At 35.0% G+C, this 21,751-nt stretch overlaps 1 protein-coding gene across 1 annotated transcript in view; it reads right to left on the reverse strand.

Moving 5' to 3' along the window:
- CDH10 (cadherin 10) overlaps positions 1–15,198 on the reverse strand; it is a 109,013-nt gene extending 93,815 nt beyond the window's left edge. Inside the window, exon 1 of the mRNA XM_065905313.1 lies at positions 14,923–15,198. Within this exon, the coding sequence (XP_065761385.1) occupies positions 14,923–15,153 (231 nt within the window). The 5' untranslated portion in view covers positions 15,154–15,198. The remainder of the gene's footprint in view (positions 1–14,922) is intronic.
- Between the last annotated feature and the right edge of the window lie 6,553 nt (positions 15,199–21,751).

Genomic DNA, 21,751 nt, shown 5'->3' on the forward strand with positions numbered 1-21,751 from the left:
AGAAGCCTTCTAGATTTAGCCCTTCAGCCTATATGTCAAAATGTTTAACAGATGCCAAAAATGAAATTTAGAAAAAACTAAGTCAAGAAGGAAAGAGAACCTGAGACGTCCTATAACCATTAAAAGAAAATAAATCAATAGCTCACATTTCCCTATAATAAAACAATTGTATCAGAGGAAATTTCTAAATGAATTCTAAACAACATTCATGAAAGCATTAATACAATTGCATACACAAATTATTAATATATAAGGTAACAGAAAAAGTGGTAATACTTCCTATCTCATTTTACGTGACTGTCGTAACTTTGATGTCTAAATATAATAGGAACAGTCATTTTACTGAGTGATATCTTGTATGAAAGTGAATGATATTATAAAAGTAGAAATTTTAAACAAAGAAAGAGCAAATGGAATTTGACAATATAAAGCTTTATATCATTATCAGTGTGGCCTATTTCCAAATCTTCAAGTTTAGTTCAAATAAGAAAAATAAGGTAATCCCTTGGTAACATACTGAAGGGAAAATAAACAGCTCAACAGATGGATACATATATCTGACAATATTTCATACTCATTTATAATTTAAAAGCATAGCAAACTAGGATGAAATGGAAATCCTTTAGTCCAATAAAAATATCTTTTAAAACAACCTTAAGAAACTTCACAATTAATGATAACATGTTGAGCACTGTGCTTTTGAACTGTAATGTTGGAGAATGCTCTTGAGAGTCCCTGGGACTGCAAGGAGATCCAACTAGTCCATACTAAAGGAAATCAGTCCTGAATATTCATTGGAAGGACTGATACTGAAGCTGAAACTTAATACTTAAGCCACCTGATGTGAAGAGCTGACTGATTTGAAAAGACCCTGATGCTGGGAAAGATTGAAGGCAGGAGGAGAAGGGGACGACAGAGCATGAGATGGTTGAATGGCATCACCGACTCAATGGACATGAGCATGGGTAAACTCCAGGAGTTGATGATGAACAGGGAGACCTGGCGTGCTGCAGTCCATGGGGGGTGGCGATAACCCTATATGCAAAACAGAAAAAGAGACACAGAAGTACAGAACAGACTTTTGAACTCTGGGGGAGAACGTGAGGGTGAGATGTTTTGAAAGAACAGCATGTATACTATCTATGGTGAAACGGACCACCAGCCCAGGTGGGATGCATGAGTCAGGTGCTCTTGCCTGGTGCACTGGGAGGACCCTGAGGAGTCGGGTGGGGAGGGAGGTGGGAGGGGGGATCGGGATGGGGAATACGTGTAACTATATGGCTGATTCATGTCAATGTATGACAAAACCCACTGAAATGTTGTAAAGTGATTGGCCTCCAACTAATAAAATAATATTTAAAAAAAAAAAAAAAAAAAAAGAGTCAGACAGGACTAAGTGACTGAACTGAACTGTTGAGCACTTTATTAAATTAAGAACAAAGTATATTCCCTCTCATATCATCTATTCAATATTCTATTGGAGTTTTTTTCAATGCAGAAAGACAAGTAAAAAAAAAGTTGATCTTTTTTTTTTTTTTCTTTGATCCCACTCACACTCTCCCCATCAGATAGTGCTACAAAAATTCCCTCCACAGCAAGACTCTAATGTTGCCTGTATGTGACATTTCCAATTTCTCTCTCTCCATTCCCTTTGAGATCCACTACAGTAAGAATTCTGGACCCACCACATCATTGCAACCATATAAATAAAATTCACCTAGAATCTCCATGAAACTAAAGTCAATAGGACTCTCCAGCTACTTGATTTAGCAGCTTTTGACTCAGTTAACACATTCTCTTCTCCAAATATTTTCTTTGCCAGTCTTCCAAGACACCCCAAGCTCTTAGATTTCCTCACAGTTCAAAGAATACTCTTTCTTGGTTGTATTTGTTATTTTCTGTTCTTTTGTCCCACCTCCCCCTTCTTCTCACACATGCATCTTAATGTGGGTTTGTTCTTGAAAGCAGCTTTATTTCCACTTATGACTACACTTACTTTCTTGATATCTTACAGTCCCATCTCCCATCTACATGCTGATGACTTTTAAAAGACCAGTTTAAAAGTCTTTCCTGAACCCATATAATCACAAAAGTCCATTTATTTTAATATATCCAAAGATGAACCTGAGGCTTTACTGCTAATGCCCTACCACAATAACAGCAAGTCAATTTTCAGTTGCTCTGCCCAAAATGCTTTGAGTCACGTGTAACAATGCTCCCTAACATCTATGCATGAAACTACACCAATTTCTACTGTGCCAACTTTAAAGCCAGAAGTCAGAGTGATATTTTTAAAACTTATTTCATACAATGTCAATCTTCTGCTAAAAATTCTACAATATCATCCTATTTCAACTCAGAGTCAAAGACAAAATATAGTATCTCATGTCTTAGTTTCCTATAGCTGTTGTAAAATCACAAACTTTAGTTACTTAAACCACCACAAATTTATCCTCTTGCAGTTCTGGAGGTCAGAAGTCTAAAGCAAGGTGTTGGCAGGGCTCTGCTCATTCTGGAGGCTCCAGATGAGGCTCTGTATCTTTGCCATCTCCAGCTGTTGGAGGGTCTATGCATTCCTTGGCCCGTGTTCCTTTCTTCCACCTGCAAAGCTTGTTACTCTAACCTCTGGTTCCATTGTGACATCCCTTTCCTTAGATTTTAACCCTCTTGCCTCACTCTTATAGGTGACCATGGGACTACATGGGGATCACATAGGAAATCCAGGATATAATCTCCCTATCTCAAGAGCTTCAGATTCACTACAGCAATAAGTTTCTGTTTGCAATTCAAAATAACATATACACAAATTCTGAGAATCAGGATGTGTATATCTTTGGGTATCAGAGGATGAGTCGGCTGAATGGCATCATCAAAGCAAAGGGCATGAACTTGGGCAAACTCTGGATATGGTGAGGGACAGGGAGGCATGGTGTGCTGAAGTCTATGGGATCATAAAGAGTTGGACACATCTGGGTGACTGAACAATAACAAGAGTCTTTGAAGGAATTATTCTGTCTACCACATCCTGTAGAATCTGTGCATACTGCTAAGCTTTCTGTCTTCCCCCTTCTGTTGTTATTGTTGTTGTTGCTTCTTTTGCCCCAGGCACACATACCTCCATGCCTTTCCTTGAATATTCATGGGGAATCTCTTGATTTAAAATGTTTGTAGTAACTATATCATCTTGATGCAAAAAAAGAAGAAAATTATATTCCATTAATAGTTGTTAGTTACCCCTTTCACTTCCTCCAAATCCTTTGTTTAAAAATCACCTTTTTAGTGATGAAGTATTGACCACCTGCTCTGTTCCACCCCCTCAATATTTATTACCTTGCTTTCTCTCTTCTTTTCTTTCTTTTTTTTTTTCTTTTTTTTAATATTTTCTTTACTTGTCTATCCTGGGTCTTTGCTGTAGTGTGTGGGATCTCATAGTTGCAGCATGTGAACTCTTAGCTGTGGAATGTAGGATCTAGTTCCCTGACCAGGGATTGAACCCAGGCCCCCTGCATTGGGAGCATGGAGTCTTAGTCACTGGACCACTAGAGAAGTACCTCGCTCTTGTTTTCTGATAGCAACTTTTATCATCTAACATACCATAAGACTAATATATTTATTATATTTATTTTTAATTTTCTGCATTTCCCACCAAAAAAAAGAAAAAGTGAGCTTCATGACACAGGATGTGTTGTCTTTCATTCAGAGATGTAACCTGGTAACCTATAGAGTATCTAAAAATAATAAGTGCTCCAAACCTATTATCAATTTCAGAATGAAACAACCCGTAAACAAAGAATAAATGACCTGAAGAAATGGTTGATAGAACACTTGAAAAACTTGTTGACACACACACAAAGTTCATTGTTATTTAGGAAAATGCCAATTAAAACATCAGATTTTAAAAAAAGAAAAGTCTAAAAATAACAAAATTGAGTCTCTACTTAGAATAAAAGAAACCACTGTATACTGACAGTGGGTGTATGCACTGGTTAAAATTGAGGAAACTAAAATGGCAATACTGGAAAAATTGAAGCTAGGCACACAGTAAAGATCAGCAAATTTACTCCTAATTAAATACTCTTTCAATGTACATAAGCAAGAGAGTGCATGTACCGAAACATTCACAGAAGTACGGTGAGCAAGAATCAAAGTAAGTTGAAGGGACAACACTGTATCTCCATTACTGATAATAATGGAAAACTAAGTCCAAACACAGAGATCCTCTGCACAAAACATGGTTTAATTTCATAACCCCATTTGAGCATAAGACACAAAAGAACATATGAGCAATGATTACCTTAAATTTCAGAAACATTTAAAACTCAGAATGTTGTTTATGACTGGCTCAAACTATAAAGAAACACAAGGCATTATTAACCGCAAATGAATGTAATTGCCACTTTTATAAAGGAGAAATCATGTTGTTGCTAATAGACTGACACACAGGGGTTCTTAGGGACCACTAATTCTTCCATTTCTTGACTGGGGTTGAGGTCATACACTTATTTGTTAAAGCTTATATGTGTGTTTTATTTAACTTTCAGCATGTATTACAATGAAAATGAAAAAAGAATTGAGGGTCAATTAATAAAGAGAACTTACAGATTAAAAAAAATAGTTTAATAATAGAAAATTTGGTGAGGGATATAAACATTAATTTAAATGAAAAATACTTTAAACATGTGAAGAAATGGTCATTCTCAAGAGAAATGTTTTAATTTACAAGATTGCAAAACCATTACAAATGTTGATAATACAGAGATTTAAATAGCTAAATAGTTACATAGATATGAATTTGAGCAAACTCCAGAAGATAGTGAAAGACAGGGAAGCCTGGTGTGTTACAGTCCATGGGGTTGCAAACAGCCAGACATGACTTGGCAACTGAACAACAAAAGTTACTTACATACCTTGCTTTTCTCATGATAAATTCAAACAACATTAATGGCGAGTGATTTAGCAATACCTATGAAAGTTTAAAGTTTCCAAACTTTGCTTCAACATTTCAAGTCTAGTCATATTCCTAAAGCTATACCAGCACTGTGTGAAATAACATATGATTATATTACTTAATTTTTTAAAATGAATAAAAGTCCTTCAGAAGGAAATGGTAAAATAAATTACAATATATTCACTGGAAATAATACTATAAAGCTACTAAATGTTTTAAAAAAATGAAGTGTATCTTTTTGCCCGGAAATGAAATATGTCATTACATTTTTAAGTAAAAAACAAATCATGTTTTATAACATTGTATAAAGTACACCCATTTATGTAAAAACAAAAAAGCAAATACTTGTTAAGTAGTTCTATAATGTCTTTTGGAGTATATATATGAGAAAACAAACCAAACCAAAACAAAACCCAGAACTGATAAATGCAGTTTCTGAGGAAGAGAACTACGGATCCTGGTGGGAGTCGTAGTCATAGTTTTAACTATAATATACACCCTATTTTGCCTTTTATATTTTATACAAGGTGCATGCATTATCAATTCAACATATAAATTAAATAACAAACATATAACAACTACAAAAATAAATTGACTTTTCTATGAAGTAGTAGAAATATTCCTGTTGCAATTTTAGTTTTGTGCTGATATTATTCAGAAAAGAAAGTCAGGTAACATATTCATCACTGCACTTCCAGAAGTTCAGCTCTCAGGAATGCACATACTCAGTTCATGATTCACAACATTATCCCTCTGCTCCTTGAATCTCAGGATAACCCAACACTTACAAACTAGATTTGGTGCTAAGCTTGTGATGCTGTTTTGTACATAGCAGCATAACTAGTATCATGGAAAATTGAAGGATTCAATTTTCTTGGAGTTTTTTGGAGGTATTTGGGAGATACAACACTGAACTGAGGAGTTCACTGAGGGGATTTAAGCTGAACAGCAGTCAAAATAGGAAATGTTCCCTGAGATAAATGCTATAATAGCTTTTTCTTATTCATATAGCTTAATTTCATATTTGATAAAACAATTTTAATCCTGGGTTGAGATTTAATATCTTAATTTAAAATTCTATATTTAATAGCTCTATGTAAACTATAAATGCATAAAGTATAGCTTTAAAAGTGAAGTTAGTGAAAGAAGGGGGAATTTTAAATTTTCATAAAGTGTTTTTGCTTCCTGTGGATTAGAGTTTTAGGGAGAAAACCGAAGGTTTGTATAGTATATCCCAGCAAAACCGTTGTTCCCTTTTCTAGACTTAGTTCATCTACCTGCAAACTAATATGCTTTTCTATATTTTAACTTCTATTCATAATTACCAGGAGCCCATGAAATGCGTTACTCAATTAGCAACACAGTAATACCACCAACAACAATATTAATAATGATAATAAAATTAAGATTAAATCATATTCTTTGATAAAATGAAAGTAGAAGTTTAACTATATTGGACTTCCCTTGTGGCTCAGCTGGTACAGAATCCACCTGCAATGCAGGAGAGCTGGGTCTGATCCCTGGGTTGGGAAAATCCCCTGGAAAATGGAAAGGCTACCCACTCCTGTATTCTGGCCTGGAGAATTTCATAGAATATATAATCTATGGGGTTGCAAAGAGTCAGACATAACTTAACTACATTCTGTAAATATTTAAGAATTCTCTTCAGAAAATTTATTGAAGTTTACTATCCTTTTCTATTTAGGTTTTCATAAGAAGCAAATGGGAATTTGAATATCTGAACATATTCCAAGTATGAGACATTTTGGGTAAGCATAATAACATTCATCCCCTTTTTTCATTTTCTTTACTGAAAAGAACATTATTGTTTAGTACAAAGGGGACAAAAATTTAATTGACTATATAATTGTATATTGTCTCCAAGAAAGAAAATGAGAGGGCTTTGGTAGAAATTCATAATGCCATAATAATAATTTCCTATGCTTTGTGGCCATTATACACTCACCTCTTACTGATTAATTATATTAAGATACTTTCTACAGAACAAATTCAAGTGAGATTTCAGTACATTTCTCATTTACAGAGATTTCTCTCAAACTTTAGCTAAAAGTCTGACTCAATTTTCACATAATCTTCATCAGAAGATTATTGTATTTCTTAAAGTTCTGTATTTGAAAAATGATGGATTAAATTGTAGATCTAAATTTTTCTTAACTTTTCTATTTTAAAATAATAGCTAATGTTTTTAAAAGTTTATTTGGCACAGAAAAAATGAGTCGTTTTTAAAAAATTATTACCTATCTATTATTATTATCAAAGCACTTCTATCTACTTCCAACTATTACTAATCTTTGTGAGTTAATTGGTCTAGAAGCATAGAAATAATATTTTTGAAAATAAATCCATAATTATCTATTATGTAAAACATAATCCAATAAAAATAAATTCAGGGGACCCAGCATAGAGATGCAGATTTTAAGAGATGCTGGGTGACCAACTGAAGAAGCAGAAAAAAGAGACAAACAGTTTTTGTGTGGAGGGGATTATAAAATGGTAAGTCCAAGAGAAGGGTATATAAAAATAAGGCTGGTGGGAAAGAAAAGACAGAAACGTAGCTTCTCTGGGTTACTAAATCAACAGTATAAAGATGAGGGGAAAGATAGACTTCCCACAAATCACTAGAGTACAGTAAGGGCGGTGAGTGTGGTAAATTATTTAGGTGGTGTGGATGTACTGTTGTTTTGTGAGGATTATATGGTGATATAGCATGTTATGTAAGTAAGTTCATGGAAGAGTTTAGTAATTATATACTGTCACTACTATCAGTAAGAACTTTTAAGTAAAAGAATTATTGAAATTGATTTCTATATGTGAGTGTCCCATACTTAACTCCATTTATCTTGTTTTTTTTTAAATTCAATATTTGGCATTGGATATTTTACTGGAAAATGCTAACAAGAAGTCTATTTCCCATTAGTTTAAATGGGAAAAAATAGAATGCTTTCACAGTAGACACAAATTCAAAACTAATTTCTTAAAAAAGTAAATAAAACATAGTGAAATCTCTATGTAAGAATAACATGCTATAATGTTAATACATAAAATGCTTAAATCAGTGTTACCTGATCACTTATGAGTTAACAGGAATTAGTATGGCTTCCCAAAAAGCTTAAAAATTTTAGGTGCACATTCTATTTTACAGCCTCTCTTATCTTTAAACCACCTATGGGTGGTTTTGAACTTCTACCAAGTGTATCTGGAACATAGCTTAAGATGTTCCTGAATTTAACTACTTTGTTAACATGTTATAGTGAGCTTTGAAGATGTGAGCATAATTTTCCAATGTAACTTCTAGCTGAAATATTGAGAGATACAGACATTGGATGCATTCTGAAAATGAAAACCAAAGGTGGTCTGCCTGGGAAACAGTATCAGGGTTTTGCAGGACATGTCTCTATTTAAAAATACTTGAAGGTTAGTAGAGTTTTTATAAATTCTAATTCAGGTTCATCTTTATTTTATGGTGGTCTTGACCTATATTAACCTTCCTGGTGGCTCAGATGATAAAGTGTCTGCATGCAATGCAGGAGACCCGGGTTTGATCCCTGGGTTGGGAAGATCCCCTAGAGAAGAAAATGGCAACCCACCCCAGTACTGTTGCCTGGAAAATTCCATGGACAGAGGAACCTGGTAGGCTACAGTACATAGGGTCGCAAAGAGTTGGACACGACTGAGCAAATTCCCTTTACCTATATTAGGGAAATAACGTCTATATTCACCTCAAAAGTCCAAATGTCTCATCAGGAAGGTTTTCATTAATCATTTAATCTAAAAGATTTTCTGTTGATGTCTATCAAGTCATCCTGATTTATTTTCTTCCAGGATATTTTCTAACTAAAATCACTCACTGTATTAACTTGTTTTGTGCTCAATGCTTTTATGGTTTTCATTACTAGGGGTCAGACAGAAAATAACTCTATCACGAGACCGTTCCTTCTCCCATCTCAGCACTAAAGCAAGCCTATATGTATGGAACAGCTAAATGTGCGTGTGTGTGTTTATGCAGGTTCTCTTCATCATGTTTGTATTTAACAAAAAGAAAAAAATCACCTGGGAACGTTTGGCCTCAAGAACATCACAGTTTTTAAAATGTCAAAGGGAATGCTTCTAACTCTCTCAACTCTGATAGAAAGTTCTTCTACAAGATCACCTGAGAACTTCCTCCATAGGAAGATTATAGTGGGGAGGTCAGGACAGTTTTTTCTACCTTAGTTCCAACTAGTCCTTCCCTGATTGCAACTAGGTTTGATTTGATTGTACCCATATTATTGAGGACAAAACACATACAGTCTAATTTGGTGAGTACAGTTGGTACTTTCTGACTGTGAATGTTTAAAGTCGGGTGATTCTCTTATGAATAACAGTTTTTTTTTTTTTTTCAGTTTTTGGAAGACGTTTCTTCTAGAAATTTCCAGTGATAATTATAAACTGCTGCACATTAAAAGCGCCTTCCAAAGAAATAAAAAGACAAATAAAAATAACTTGCCTCTCCAGGCTCGACATTTAGTAGCATAGATTCGTGTAATGAAATCTCAAATTAAGTCAGGATAACAAAAAATTATGAGACTCTTTTTATCTCAGACATATCACAAATCCCAAAAGCCTCAGACAAAATAGTAAGTGCCAAATATTGCTGTGTTTCAGGCTTTTGGGGTCTGTGTGGTATCTAAGATAGAAAGAGTCCCGTAACCTTTTGTTATCCTGCCAATTCAGGAGATGTAGGAGACACACCAATATTTTATAATAACCTAAAAGGGAAAAGAATCTGAAAAAGAATATATATGTATGTGTGTGTGTATATATATATATATATATATATATGTATTCACTTTGCTATACACCAGAATCTAACACAACATTGTAAATCAACTATACTTCAATAATAATAATTAAAAAAAAAAAAAAAAACTATCACTGGGAAAAAAAGAATCTATGTGTCAAATGTATTCTACAATTAGGGAATGATGACATCAATGAGACTATCAGGTTTGAATCACTTGGAGGCCCCAAGAATCTCTTTCATGTGTCCAGATGGTATATTTTTACATTAAATCAAGAAGTTAGACTGCCCTAATTGTTTATTAAAATTGTTATGTTTTTACTTCCTAGAGTGAATTATTTTACTGATACTATGCTGACTCAGAATCAGATTTATTGTTTCTCAATTATGTTATTAAGTTTTTGGTGTTTGGGGATCTTTCTCATTCTCTGCTTTTGATTAAAAATCTAGTTTTAACATGTTTTTCTCAACTTCAGAATAATTATTATATAAATTGCAAAACTTGGACAGTAAATAGAATTAGTAATTCACTTAGAACTGAGTGTTTATTACAGCTCAAAGTAAATTCAAGCATATCTAGCTTAATATCATTATTTATTTGAATATATGGACGCCTAGAGATTTGAAATTATTTAGAGCAATTAAAACAGGCAATGGAAATCTGTGATAAGTTATATGTAAAAAAAATTAAACTAATAAAAATAGTTGATAAACACAATGTTTCTCAAATCTTAAATTGGGAAATTTAAAAATGTTCATAGGAAATTGAGATACTAATGCAGCATAGAGCAAACTAGATACTTGAAGTTCGAGTTTTAAACCCCTTGTTTTGGAAGGTAAAGAAGGGTTAGCAGACACTATCCCATCTTAAAGGTCAATATTACGATTATTTCACTGAAAAAGAAAAAAAAAACTTATTCAAAATGTATTTTGGTTTAATATACATTTGATTAAATTATTTGGAGGAAAATATTTTTTTTTGCTCTTTGAGAGGTGAACAAAGAAATGCTTTGAGTTCATCACGGGTTTAGCTAGTTTATTAATAAAAGCCATGGAAGTGGCAATTCAGCCACTGGCTTTCTTCTTCTTTTTCTCAGTCTTCTTTTATTTCTTCTTATTCTTTTTATTTTTTCTTAATAAATGGGCTTTTAAATGCTTATACACTTCACATTTATAATGTAATCAAATAAAATTAAAAATATAATGTACATTTGTTGTTGTTTAGTTGTTAAGTTCTATCCAACTCTTTTGTGATCCCATGGACTGTATCCCACCAGGCTTCTCTGTAATGGTATTTCCCAGGCAAGAACACTAGATAGAGTAGGTTTCCATTTCCTTTTCCAGGGGATCTTCCAGACCCAGGGATTGAACCTGCATCTCCTGCATTAGCAGGCAGATTCTTTACCACTGAGGCACCAGGGTAGCCTATAATGTTGTACATTAATATAATATGTACATTATAAATAGAGATATATAATGTACACTATAGGCTACCCTGGTGGCTCAGTGGTAAATATATAAATATAAATATATATTCATATATAATGCAAAACCACTGATATGATCATACAATAGATGAGAAAATGAAGGCCAGGAGAAGTTAACTGATTTAACCACTGAGAGAGAAAAATACTGGCAGTGGCAAGGATATATATGAGTATTTAGACTGGCTTATTTAACTTCTATGCAGAGTATACATCATGAGAAACGCTGGGCTGGAAGAAGCACAGATGGAATCAAGATTGCCAGGAGAAATATCAAAAACGTCAGATATGCAGATGACACCACCCTTATGGCAGAAAGCGAAGAGGAACTAAAAAGCCCCTTGATGAAGGTGAAAGAAGAGAGTGAAGAAGTTGGGTTAAAGTTCAACATTCAGAAAACTAAGATCATGGCATCTGTTCCCATCACTGCATGGCAAATAGATGGGGAGACAGTGGAAATAGTGTCAGACTTTATTTTTTGGGGCTCCAAAATCACTGCAGATGGTGATTGCAGCCATTAAATTAAAAGATGCTTACTCCTTGGAAGGAAAGTTATGACCAACCTAGATAGCATATTAAAAAGCAGAGACATTACTTTGCCAACAAAGGTCCATCTAGTCAAGGTTATGGTTTTTCCAGTGGTCATGTATGGATGTGAGTTGGACTGTGAAGAAAGCTGAGCGCCGAAGAATTGATGCTTTTGAACTGTGGTGTTGGAGAAGACTCTTGAGAGTCCCTTGGACTGCAAGGAGATCCAACAAGTCCATCCTAAAGGAGATCAGTCCTGGGTGTTCGTTGGAAGGACTGATGCTGAAGCTGAAACTCCAATACTTTGGCCATCTCATGTGAAGAGTTGACTCATTGGAAAAGAACCTGATGCTGGGAGGGGTTGGGGGAAGGAGGAGAAGGGGACGACAGAGGATGAGATGGCTGGATGGCATCACCGACTCAATGGACATGAGTTTGAGTAAACTCCAGGAGTTGGTGATGGACAGGGAGGCCTGGGGTGCTGTGATTCATGGGGTCGCAAAGAGTCGGACACGACTGAGTGACACACAACTGAGCGACTGAACTGAACTGAACTGAGACTGACAGTTTCATGTTTTTCTTAAGCTTTCTTCTGCTTTAACCCAGTGAGGACTAAGGGGTTCTTTCCCTTGCTTTCATTCTGTAAACAGCAGTGGGCTTTTATCTAAGAAATTATATGCCATCCATTTTTTACAGGATCTAATGGCCATTTTACAGGCTTCCCTTGTGACTCAGCTGGTAAAGAATTTGTCTGCAATGCAGGAGACCTGGGTTTGATTCCCTGGAGAGGGGAAAGACAACCCACTCCAGTGTTTTGACTGGAGAATTCCAGGGACTGTATATTCCATGGGAACACAAAGAGTCAGACATGACTGAGTGACTTTCACTTTCTCATTTTCTCACACTGGCTGCTTGGTATTTAAACATTGCCCCTCTTCATGCACATGCTTTTCAGTTTTGTCCTCAGTTCCCCATTGTGAGTTTCTTCATTGGCTCTACTCAGAGCTCCCACGGTTTCCCACAACAAAGGAGCGTGTGTCATTGTCTTCCCATGTGTCTAGTAATTGGGACAATTATGACATCTACCTCTAAACTAAACTAGACATTGAATCACTTAGCATCAATATCACATATTTATTTTAAACAAAGTAAAAAATAGAACCAGAATTTCTGAAAGGATGAATATGTAATACATTTATTATAAGTAATGTTGGAAAGAATATCTAGGAAATTTCAAAAAAAGTTATACCTCATGAAGAGAATATATCTTAGCCCCCTATTATATTCATTAAAATGCACATTTATAAAATATTCTATATTGCATATCATCCTTTTTGCATACACACATTGATATGTTTACCTCTAAGATAAGATCTTTGTATAAATAATTAATGTAATATAAACATTCAATGATAATACATATATATACTATAAATGTGTGCACATATATACTATATATATTATATTGTACAAGACAATATAATATATATAGACACGTATATATAATAAACATATATACTATAGACAAGGGAAATTTAAGGATAGATATCTCACAGGTTGGGCTTCCCTCGTAGCTCAGTCATTAAAGAATCCACCTAAAAGGCTGCAGACCTGGGTTCCATCCCTGGGTGGGGAAGATCCCCTGGAGAAGGAAATGGCCACCCACTCCAGTATTCTTCCCTGGAAAAGCCCATGGATGGAGGAGCCTGGCGGGCTACAGTCTGTGGGGCTGCAGGAGTCACTGAGACTAAGCGTACACACTCATAGGTCACTACATGAATAAATGATAGAAATACAAATTGGACTTGAAATATAAGCTAAATAACAGGTGCTCTGAATATCAGAAGTAAAGTCAGAGTTACAGCATCGAATATATTTATTTCTGCTAATCTGGTAGCTCAGGACACACAGAAGAAACTGATGAGCACATTCCTTAAGTTCCTTTTGACTCTACTTATTGAAGAGTTTTCTGAGTTGCTTTTATAGAGCAGACTATGGAAGCAGCATTTGAGTTGTTTATCAAAATGCATATGTCTTTTAAGTATTTACTGGCTTTAATACCCCATAGTAATGTAAATTCTACATTAGTGTTCCCCAGCAAAGAGCTAAGTGGTACCAGACCACTCTGAGAATTCAGTTCAATACAACTCAGGTTAATCTAATCAACTAAATATTAAAATCTACTCTAAGAAACAGAGATATGAAGTTTTTGATTTCAAGTTATTGATATTCTTTGGAGAGAGAACAAATGAAAGCACATAAAGTAGCTTGACTATCACAACAGCACATAATGCAATGATAATCAATTTAGCAACATTTATTACTCATTAAGGACTCCATGAAGGAAAATCTATGCAAATAACTGCTATGTCTAGGAAGAACCAAATGAAATCATTTATAGTTTCTATGGATCAAATTTCAGTTATTATATTTTCATGTGGTTGGTTTCATAAACTGAAAGTTACCTATTGCAGCAACCATAAAATTTGCCTTCACCTTCTGATCTCAGACATTTGATCAGATGACACCTGTGATAAGCCCACTACTGCTTGTTTTCTGGTAAAATTGCTTAGGTTGCCATTTCCTTTTTTCTCCTCCTAGTCAATATGACATTTAACCTTTAATGCCATCATTATTATATTGCCAGAGATTTTAAAAGGACTGAAATAATTGGAACATGAAAAAACATACCAAAGTGTTTTAAAAATCAATGAACATATATTTTCTCAAATTCTTTTTTGTTAGAAACCAAAAACTTCAAGCATAATTTTAATTATGTGAATGACTCTACTGAAGTTTAGATTGAAACAATAGTAATACTCATGCATTGTCAATTTAAGTGACAAGATTGACATATAGTTTTCTTCCAATTATTGATTTTTAAATACAAATTCTGAAATTGCAATTTTGTTACCTCTAATCCATGAGGTAGTAGGCGGAATTAATTCTAGTAAATGAACGCCTATATTTATCATTCCATATTCATTACATAGTTTTTAAATTATAATTTGTATTTCATAATCAAAAATTGCTTTAGGAATATTTAAAGAGTAAAATTTGTAAGAATAGTAATTTTTATAAACTTCAAGTATTCTTTATGAGACACACACACACATATATATAAAAGAATGTAAATATTTGCAATTTCAATAAAGACTTACCTTGCCGACATACTGATAATCAGATCCTGTATATTCCTCCAATAAGAAAAATTGATTCCACATCCAACCACGCTTTTGACGATGAAGTATTTTGCCATCACTCCTCGGTACACGTGCACCTAAAATTCTTTTCTGGGGCACAGGAGTCCTTCTGAACATTATCTCTGGAGAACAGAAATGTGGCAGGCATACCCAGAGCAGAAATAGTAGCAAAAATTGATATACTGTCATAGTTCACGTCTTGACAATTTCCAATGTGGATGAAGAAAAAAGCACTCTTATTTTATTCCGTTGAATTTTACTGTATTTCAACTGGTTTCCAACATTTCATCAGTGTTTTGGACATGTTTTCAAAGGCTTCAAAGAAACAAACAAATAAAAAAAAAGTCAGTTGACAACATTATGAATGTTACCTGTCACTTTAAATTTAATGTGACAAAGATTAATTAATGATAGCAACCAAAATATTTACCTTCCCTCTCTTATATAAAGTAATTGCTAGTTTTGGAGACATGACTTGTCTAGTAAGATGTCTATAATTTAAGGAAAGATGATTGCAAATAATTTCAAACAAATTCCAAAGAAAAGGCATATTAAGCCTTCTTTTTTTTTTTTTTTTCCTTTTGGTACTTTAGTAGTTTTTAGGAATTATAACCCCTGTATAGAGTGGAGATGTAGTTAATTTTACATGTCAACTTTCCCAGAGTAATTTAACATAAATTAAAATTTTGAAAACAAAATAATGATTTTAATAACTACAGGAAATAGGTACTTATTCTGCAATGCACGGAGAAGGCAATGGCACCCCACTCCAGTACTCTTGCCTGGAAAATCCCATGGATGGAGGAGCCTGGTAGGCTGCAGTCCATGGGGTCACTAAGAGTCAGAAACGACTGAGCGACTTCACTTTCACTTTTCACTGTCATGCATTGGAAAAGGAAATGGCAACCCACTCCAATGTTCTTGCCTGGAGAATCCCAGGAATGGGGAACCTGGTGGGCTGCCGTCTATGGGGTTGCATAGAGGCAGACACGACTGAAGTGACTTAGCAGCTGCAGCAGCATGCAATGCAATGATATTTAAATTATTTTTTTAAACAGAAGCACAGTTTCTTAAAATTTCATCCACCTCAAAGATAAAAGGCCAAAATTTAAAAAATCTGAGTGTCTTCAGCTGAAGACTTTTCCTTTCTTCTCTCTTAGGTAGATCTGTGAAACAAATAGAGCTTCCTAGAGCAGAAAATAAAAATCACTACTACAGTAACTCAACATGTGACATAATTTACACTGTTTTGTATAAGGATTTAATCATGCTGAAAGTTTCAGCTTTGATACATTTGCACAATGTATCACCACAGACTTGCCCCTATGCTGATCTGGAATTCCATGATGCTCCAGCCTTCTCACTGCTCTCCACCTTCAATTATTTTTTCTTAGCAGTGTATCCCTGGTAAATCCTGTGTGTGTGTATTACTTATTCAGTCATGTCTGACTGTTTGTGAACCAATGGACTATAGCCTGTCAGGCTCTTCTGTCTATGTTATTCTCCAGGAAAGAATACTGGAGCGGACTGCCATTCCCTTCTCCAGGGGGTCTTCCCGATCCACAGATTGAACCCAGGTCTCTAGCATTTCAGGCAGAATCTTTACTGTTTGTTTTACCATTCGAGCTACCCAGGAAATCCTTCAGGTAATCCCACTGAAATGTAAATCAGATCATGTCACTTCTCTGCACAAAACACTGATGGCTTCGCACCTCATTTTGATTAAAACGCATCTCACAAAGACCTACAATTGTGTATTCCATTTTATAACTGCTGGTCACCTCTCTGACCTCATATTATACTTCAGTTCCTCAGGTCACTACTCAAAATTGACTCTTTTCCAGCCAAAGTGCCTCTTGCTTCTGCCTGCAACATACCTCATAGACCCCTCTCTTCAACCAGGACCTCTTTACTTTTTCTCTCCACCTGGAATGTTTCTCCCTGTAGTTATCCACATAGGTAAATCCCCTGCTTCCTTTGGATCTTTCTTGAAACCTCCCCTAATATTTTCTAGATCTCAATATACATGTGTTTTATTTATTATTTACTGTTCACATATTCAGCCTGTCATCATCCTATGAAAAAAAGGAATTTTGCTTTTCTTTGCTATTGTTTTCACAGTACCTAGAACAGAATCTTGCACATGGTAGATGCTCATTAAACAATCTGATTGAATGAATGCATGAATTATAAATTGATTCAAACATCTGAGCATCATTAACTCCTCTATAAAGTTAAGCCCAAACATTTAGGTATGAAAATAATATTTTCAAATCATATTTTTAGGTTATTTTTATCTAAAATTTTCTATTTTCTTTTTATTTTCAGTTAGGTATGCATTTTATTTCAGGATATGATAAAATACAGTAAAAAGTAGTTGGGGGACCAAAAATGTTACAAAAAGTGGTTCGAGGATTGAGTTTCATTTCTTTAATATGACAATGTATTCTTAAGTGCTCCAGCATTTACATGTATGGCTTCATTCACAAAGATTTCTATGCAATATGTTTACTTATTTGTGTGTTTGTTTTATTATTCAGACGATTTAAAGGTTAATGCAAATATGCTTCAGAAGTAAGATAAATGGTGAAGCAGTATTTCCCCAGAGTGTATTAAATGACTGTGGAACTCTCTACAGCACATGAAGCATTCAACATGACGGATATAACCTGTATTAAAATCTGTCATGTAATGCTATACTTGGGAGCAAAGAAATTATCTGATGCATAAAATGGTTTTACATCACAAAGTACTGACTTTACAGAAACTCAGATTGATTGGATTCTAAGTAATAGGAACATTTACCAAAATGATATTTGACTTTTTAAATGCATCAGGACACGCTAGACAGTATTCTCCAGAAATTTATACTGTTCCTAAGAGTTAGAGGAGAGTTTGCATAATTGAGGGTTTCTTTTATCTTCTCTGAAAGCTTTGAAACTTATTGAAGCAAGATTCTCATTTCAACTTTTTTTTTTTCAATTTAAAACTGTTTGCTAACACTTGCTGTATTGATTATTTTCAATACAATATAACTTTACCTATAAGTTTAGAAGCTTAATTATCAATATTTTTAGGAAGGAAGATGAGGACATTGCATTTTTAAAAGTTGTTAGTGAACAATTGGAGAAATATATATATATATGTATATATACACACCATTTTTCTTTATTATTTTAGTTTTGATTATTTCATAATATATCTTCTGAAGAGTTTATAGCTAAATGCATTTTAATACTGATTTAAGATAATTAAAATATATTTAAACATATTTTCCATAAATGTTTTTGATAAACCTATCTCAAGCAATGACAAGATTAAATAAAAATATATTTAACCATGACTAATTAGATATATGAATTTCTTTCATTAATAGATGGGGCTTTTGGTCTCATATCTAAAAATCTCTGCATAACTTTAAGGTCAAAAACATTTCTCTTGTATTTTCTTTTAGAAGTTTTATAGTTTAAGTTCTTAGCATATATGATCCAATTTGAACCAAACTTTGTATATGGCTCAAGATATGAATTGCAGTTTGATGTTTTGCTTATGAATATCCAATTTTTCTAGCACCATTTGCTGAAAAGTGCATTCTTTCTCTGCTGAATTGCCTTTGTAAATTTGTCAAAAATCAGTTGTATATTTATGTGTATTTATATATTTTTGGACTCATATATATTTGCTTGTTTGTTCATCTTTATACCCATAGAACACTCTCTTGATCACTATAATTTGCAAGTCTGGAAATCAAATAATCTTAGTACTCCAACTTTGGTCTTTTAATTTTCTTTTTTTTGTTATTATAGAACTTCTTGCATTTTCCATCAAATTTTATAGTTACCTTGCATTTTATATATAAAAATCTGTGGGGATATTAATGGGGATTGCATTGACTCTTTAGATAAATTTGAGAAAAATGAACATCATAACAACATTGACTCTCCCAAGTTATGAACACTGTATGTATCTCTCAGTCATGTTTTGTAGATTTCAGCATATAAGGCTTGTTCACCTTCTGTCAAATATAACCCGAGTGTTTTCATTTTTTTCATGCTATCACTTATGTTTTTTACCACTTTTTTGAGGCAAGATTGAACTACAAAGAGCTAAAATATTCATTGTATACAACTTGATGAGTTTGGACATTGTTAAGAGGAATCACAGACACATCCTAGTCTGGCATGAGTATATAACAGATTGAAAATCATATCTGATTACAGACTTGTATCCAGATATAGAAAGTATTCTCAAAATCAACCATCAACAAACACAAAACCCAATAAAAATTGGGAGAAGATTTGAATTGACACGTCACCTAAGAAGACAGAGGGCAAAAAGTATATGAAAAGATATTCAGCATCATTCATCATTTGAGAAATTTAAACTAAAATGACTGATGACTAGCATATGTTAGCGAGGATGCGGGGGAATGAGAACTCTTTTACACCTTTGGTGGGATTGTCAAATAAGATAAACTCTTTGGAACACAGTGGAGTAAGTTGAAAAATGGCCCCTCGAAGATGTTTATATCCTGAATTCTAATATATATATGTATATATATATACACACTACTTTACAGGGTAAAGAAACTAGAGATATGATTCACTGAATATCTTGGAATTTAGGAGATCATTCTGGATCATTTAGACAAAATCAACGGTAGCTCAGACAGTAAAGAACTTGCCTTATCCATTCATCATGGCTGGTGCACTGGGAAGACCCAGAGGGATGGGATGGGGAGGGAGGTGGGAGGGGGGATCGAGATGGGGAACACATGTAAGTCCATGGCTGATTCATGTCAATGTATGGCAAAAACCACTACAATATTGTTAAGTAATTAGCCTTCAACTAATGAAAATAATTGAAAAAAAAAAAGAACCTGCCTGCAATGCAGGAGACCTGGGTTCAGTCCCTGGGTTGGGAAAGTCCTCTGGAGAAGGGAATGGTGGCCCACTACAGCATTCTTACCTGGGAAATTTCATGGACAGAGGAGCTTGTAGGGGCTACAGTCCACTGGATCACAAAAAGTTGACACAACTGGGTGACTAGCACTTTCATTTTCTTTCAATATGATCACAGGGGTTTCCCAGGTGGTACAGTGCTAAAGAATCTGCCTGCCAATTCAGGAGATTTAAGAGACACAGTTTCAATCCCTAGGTCAGGAAGATCCACTGCAGTAGGAAATGACAACCCGCTCCATTATTCTTACCTGAAAACATTCCACGGACAGAGGAGCCTGACAGGCTACAGTCTATGCGGTTCTGAGAGTTGGACACGACTGTGGACATGACTGAGCAACTGAACACACACATACAAAGTAATAACAAGGGGCCCCATAAGAGCGAGGCAGGAGGATCAGTCAGTAAAAGAGATGATCACAGACGCTGGAGGTTAGCTAGAGTATCCCAAGTAAGAATGCAGTAGCTAAGGATTACAGGCCACCCTGGAAGCTAAGGAAGCAAAACAATGGATACTCCCTTGGAGTATCACCCTCCCCTCCACCCAGGCAGAAATCTTGATTTTAGACTTTTGACCTCTTGCTTTTGTTCAGCTGCTGAATTTTGTCCCACTCTTTTGTGACCCTGTGGACTGTAGCCCTCCAAGCCCCTCTATCCATGGAATTCTCCAGGCAAGAACAATGGAATGGGTTGCCATTTCCTTCTCCAGGGGATCTCCCCGATCCAGGGATCAAGTTCATGTCTTCTGCACTGGGAGGCAGATTCTTTACCACTGAGCCACCAAGGAAGCCCTTTTGACCTCTAGAAATCTAATAGATAAGTTTGTAATATTTTAAGTCACTCAGTTTGTGAGTTGTTACAGTACCAGTAAGATAAGCAGATTTAGACATTTATGCAAGTGGAATAAAGGATATTCATCTAAAATGTGCATGTTTATAGCAATGCAAGAATATAGGGAAAGGCTAGAGAAAAGTCAATGTCACAGGTGAATGGATAAACAAATCATGTTATATGCATACAATGGAATGTTACTAAGCAAATAAAAAAGAATGACATTTTAAGTTCACAAGCAAGGAAGGAGCTTAGAAAAATACCACTCCATCCTAAAAACAAAGATAACCTGAACAGACTTAAAAAATTAACAGCACTGCTTGGATTCACAACAATGGAGGGGGAACTCAGGGACTACCACCTCCAAGATAGATAAATGAAGAAGGAAGCGTGGCTTAACTGACTAGATACTCATGAACAGAAATCAGCCAGAACCAGTAATGGAGTGGCAAACCTGAACTGTAATTGATAAACTGCTGGAGGTTCAGGAGTATAACTCGGAGAATTAAAAACTCCAAGGGGAAAGTCCTCAACATGGAGAGATTTACCGCCAAGAACACCAGCAAGTTTCCACAATAAATATCTGAGAAAAATCCCCTTGTGCTTCCCCAAGGAAAGGGTAAAGGAAATATTTTTACATACATCAGATCATTCTGCTCTTAATAAGGCCAGCCCTCAGGAGAAACTAGTCAACCAGAGCCTAACCTGGTGGAGTACTGCATGTGTGCAAAGCCACTTCAGTAATGACTTTTCGACCCCATGGACTCTAACCCGCCGGGCTCCTCTGACCATGGGATTCTCCAGGCAAGAATACTGGAGTGGGTTGGAAGGCCCTCCTCCAGGGGATTTTCACAACCCAGGGATCGCACCCACGTTTCTTATGTCTCCTGAACTAGCAGGCAAGTTCTCTATCACTAGTACCACTTGACATATGAAAAGAGAAAATACATTCTGACCCATCTAAGGAGTGAGAAAACCTTGAGAAACATTTGTGAAGT

This window comes from Muntiacus reevesi, chromosome 14 (assembly GCF_963930625.1).
Source record: "Muntiacus reevesi chromosome 14, mMunRee1.1, whole genome shotgun sequence".
Taxonomy (NCBI): Eukaryota; Metazoa; Chordata; class Mammalia; order Artiodactyla; family Cervidae; genus Muntiacus; species Muntiacus reevesi.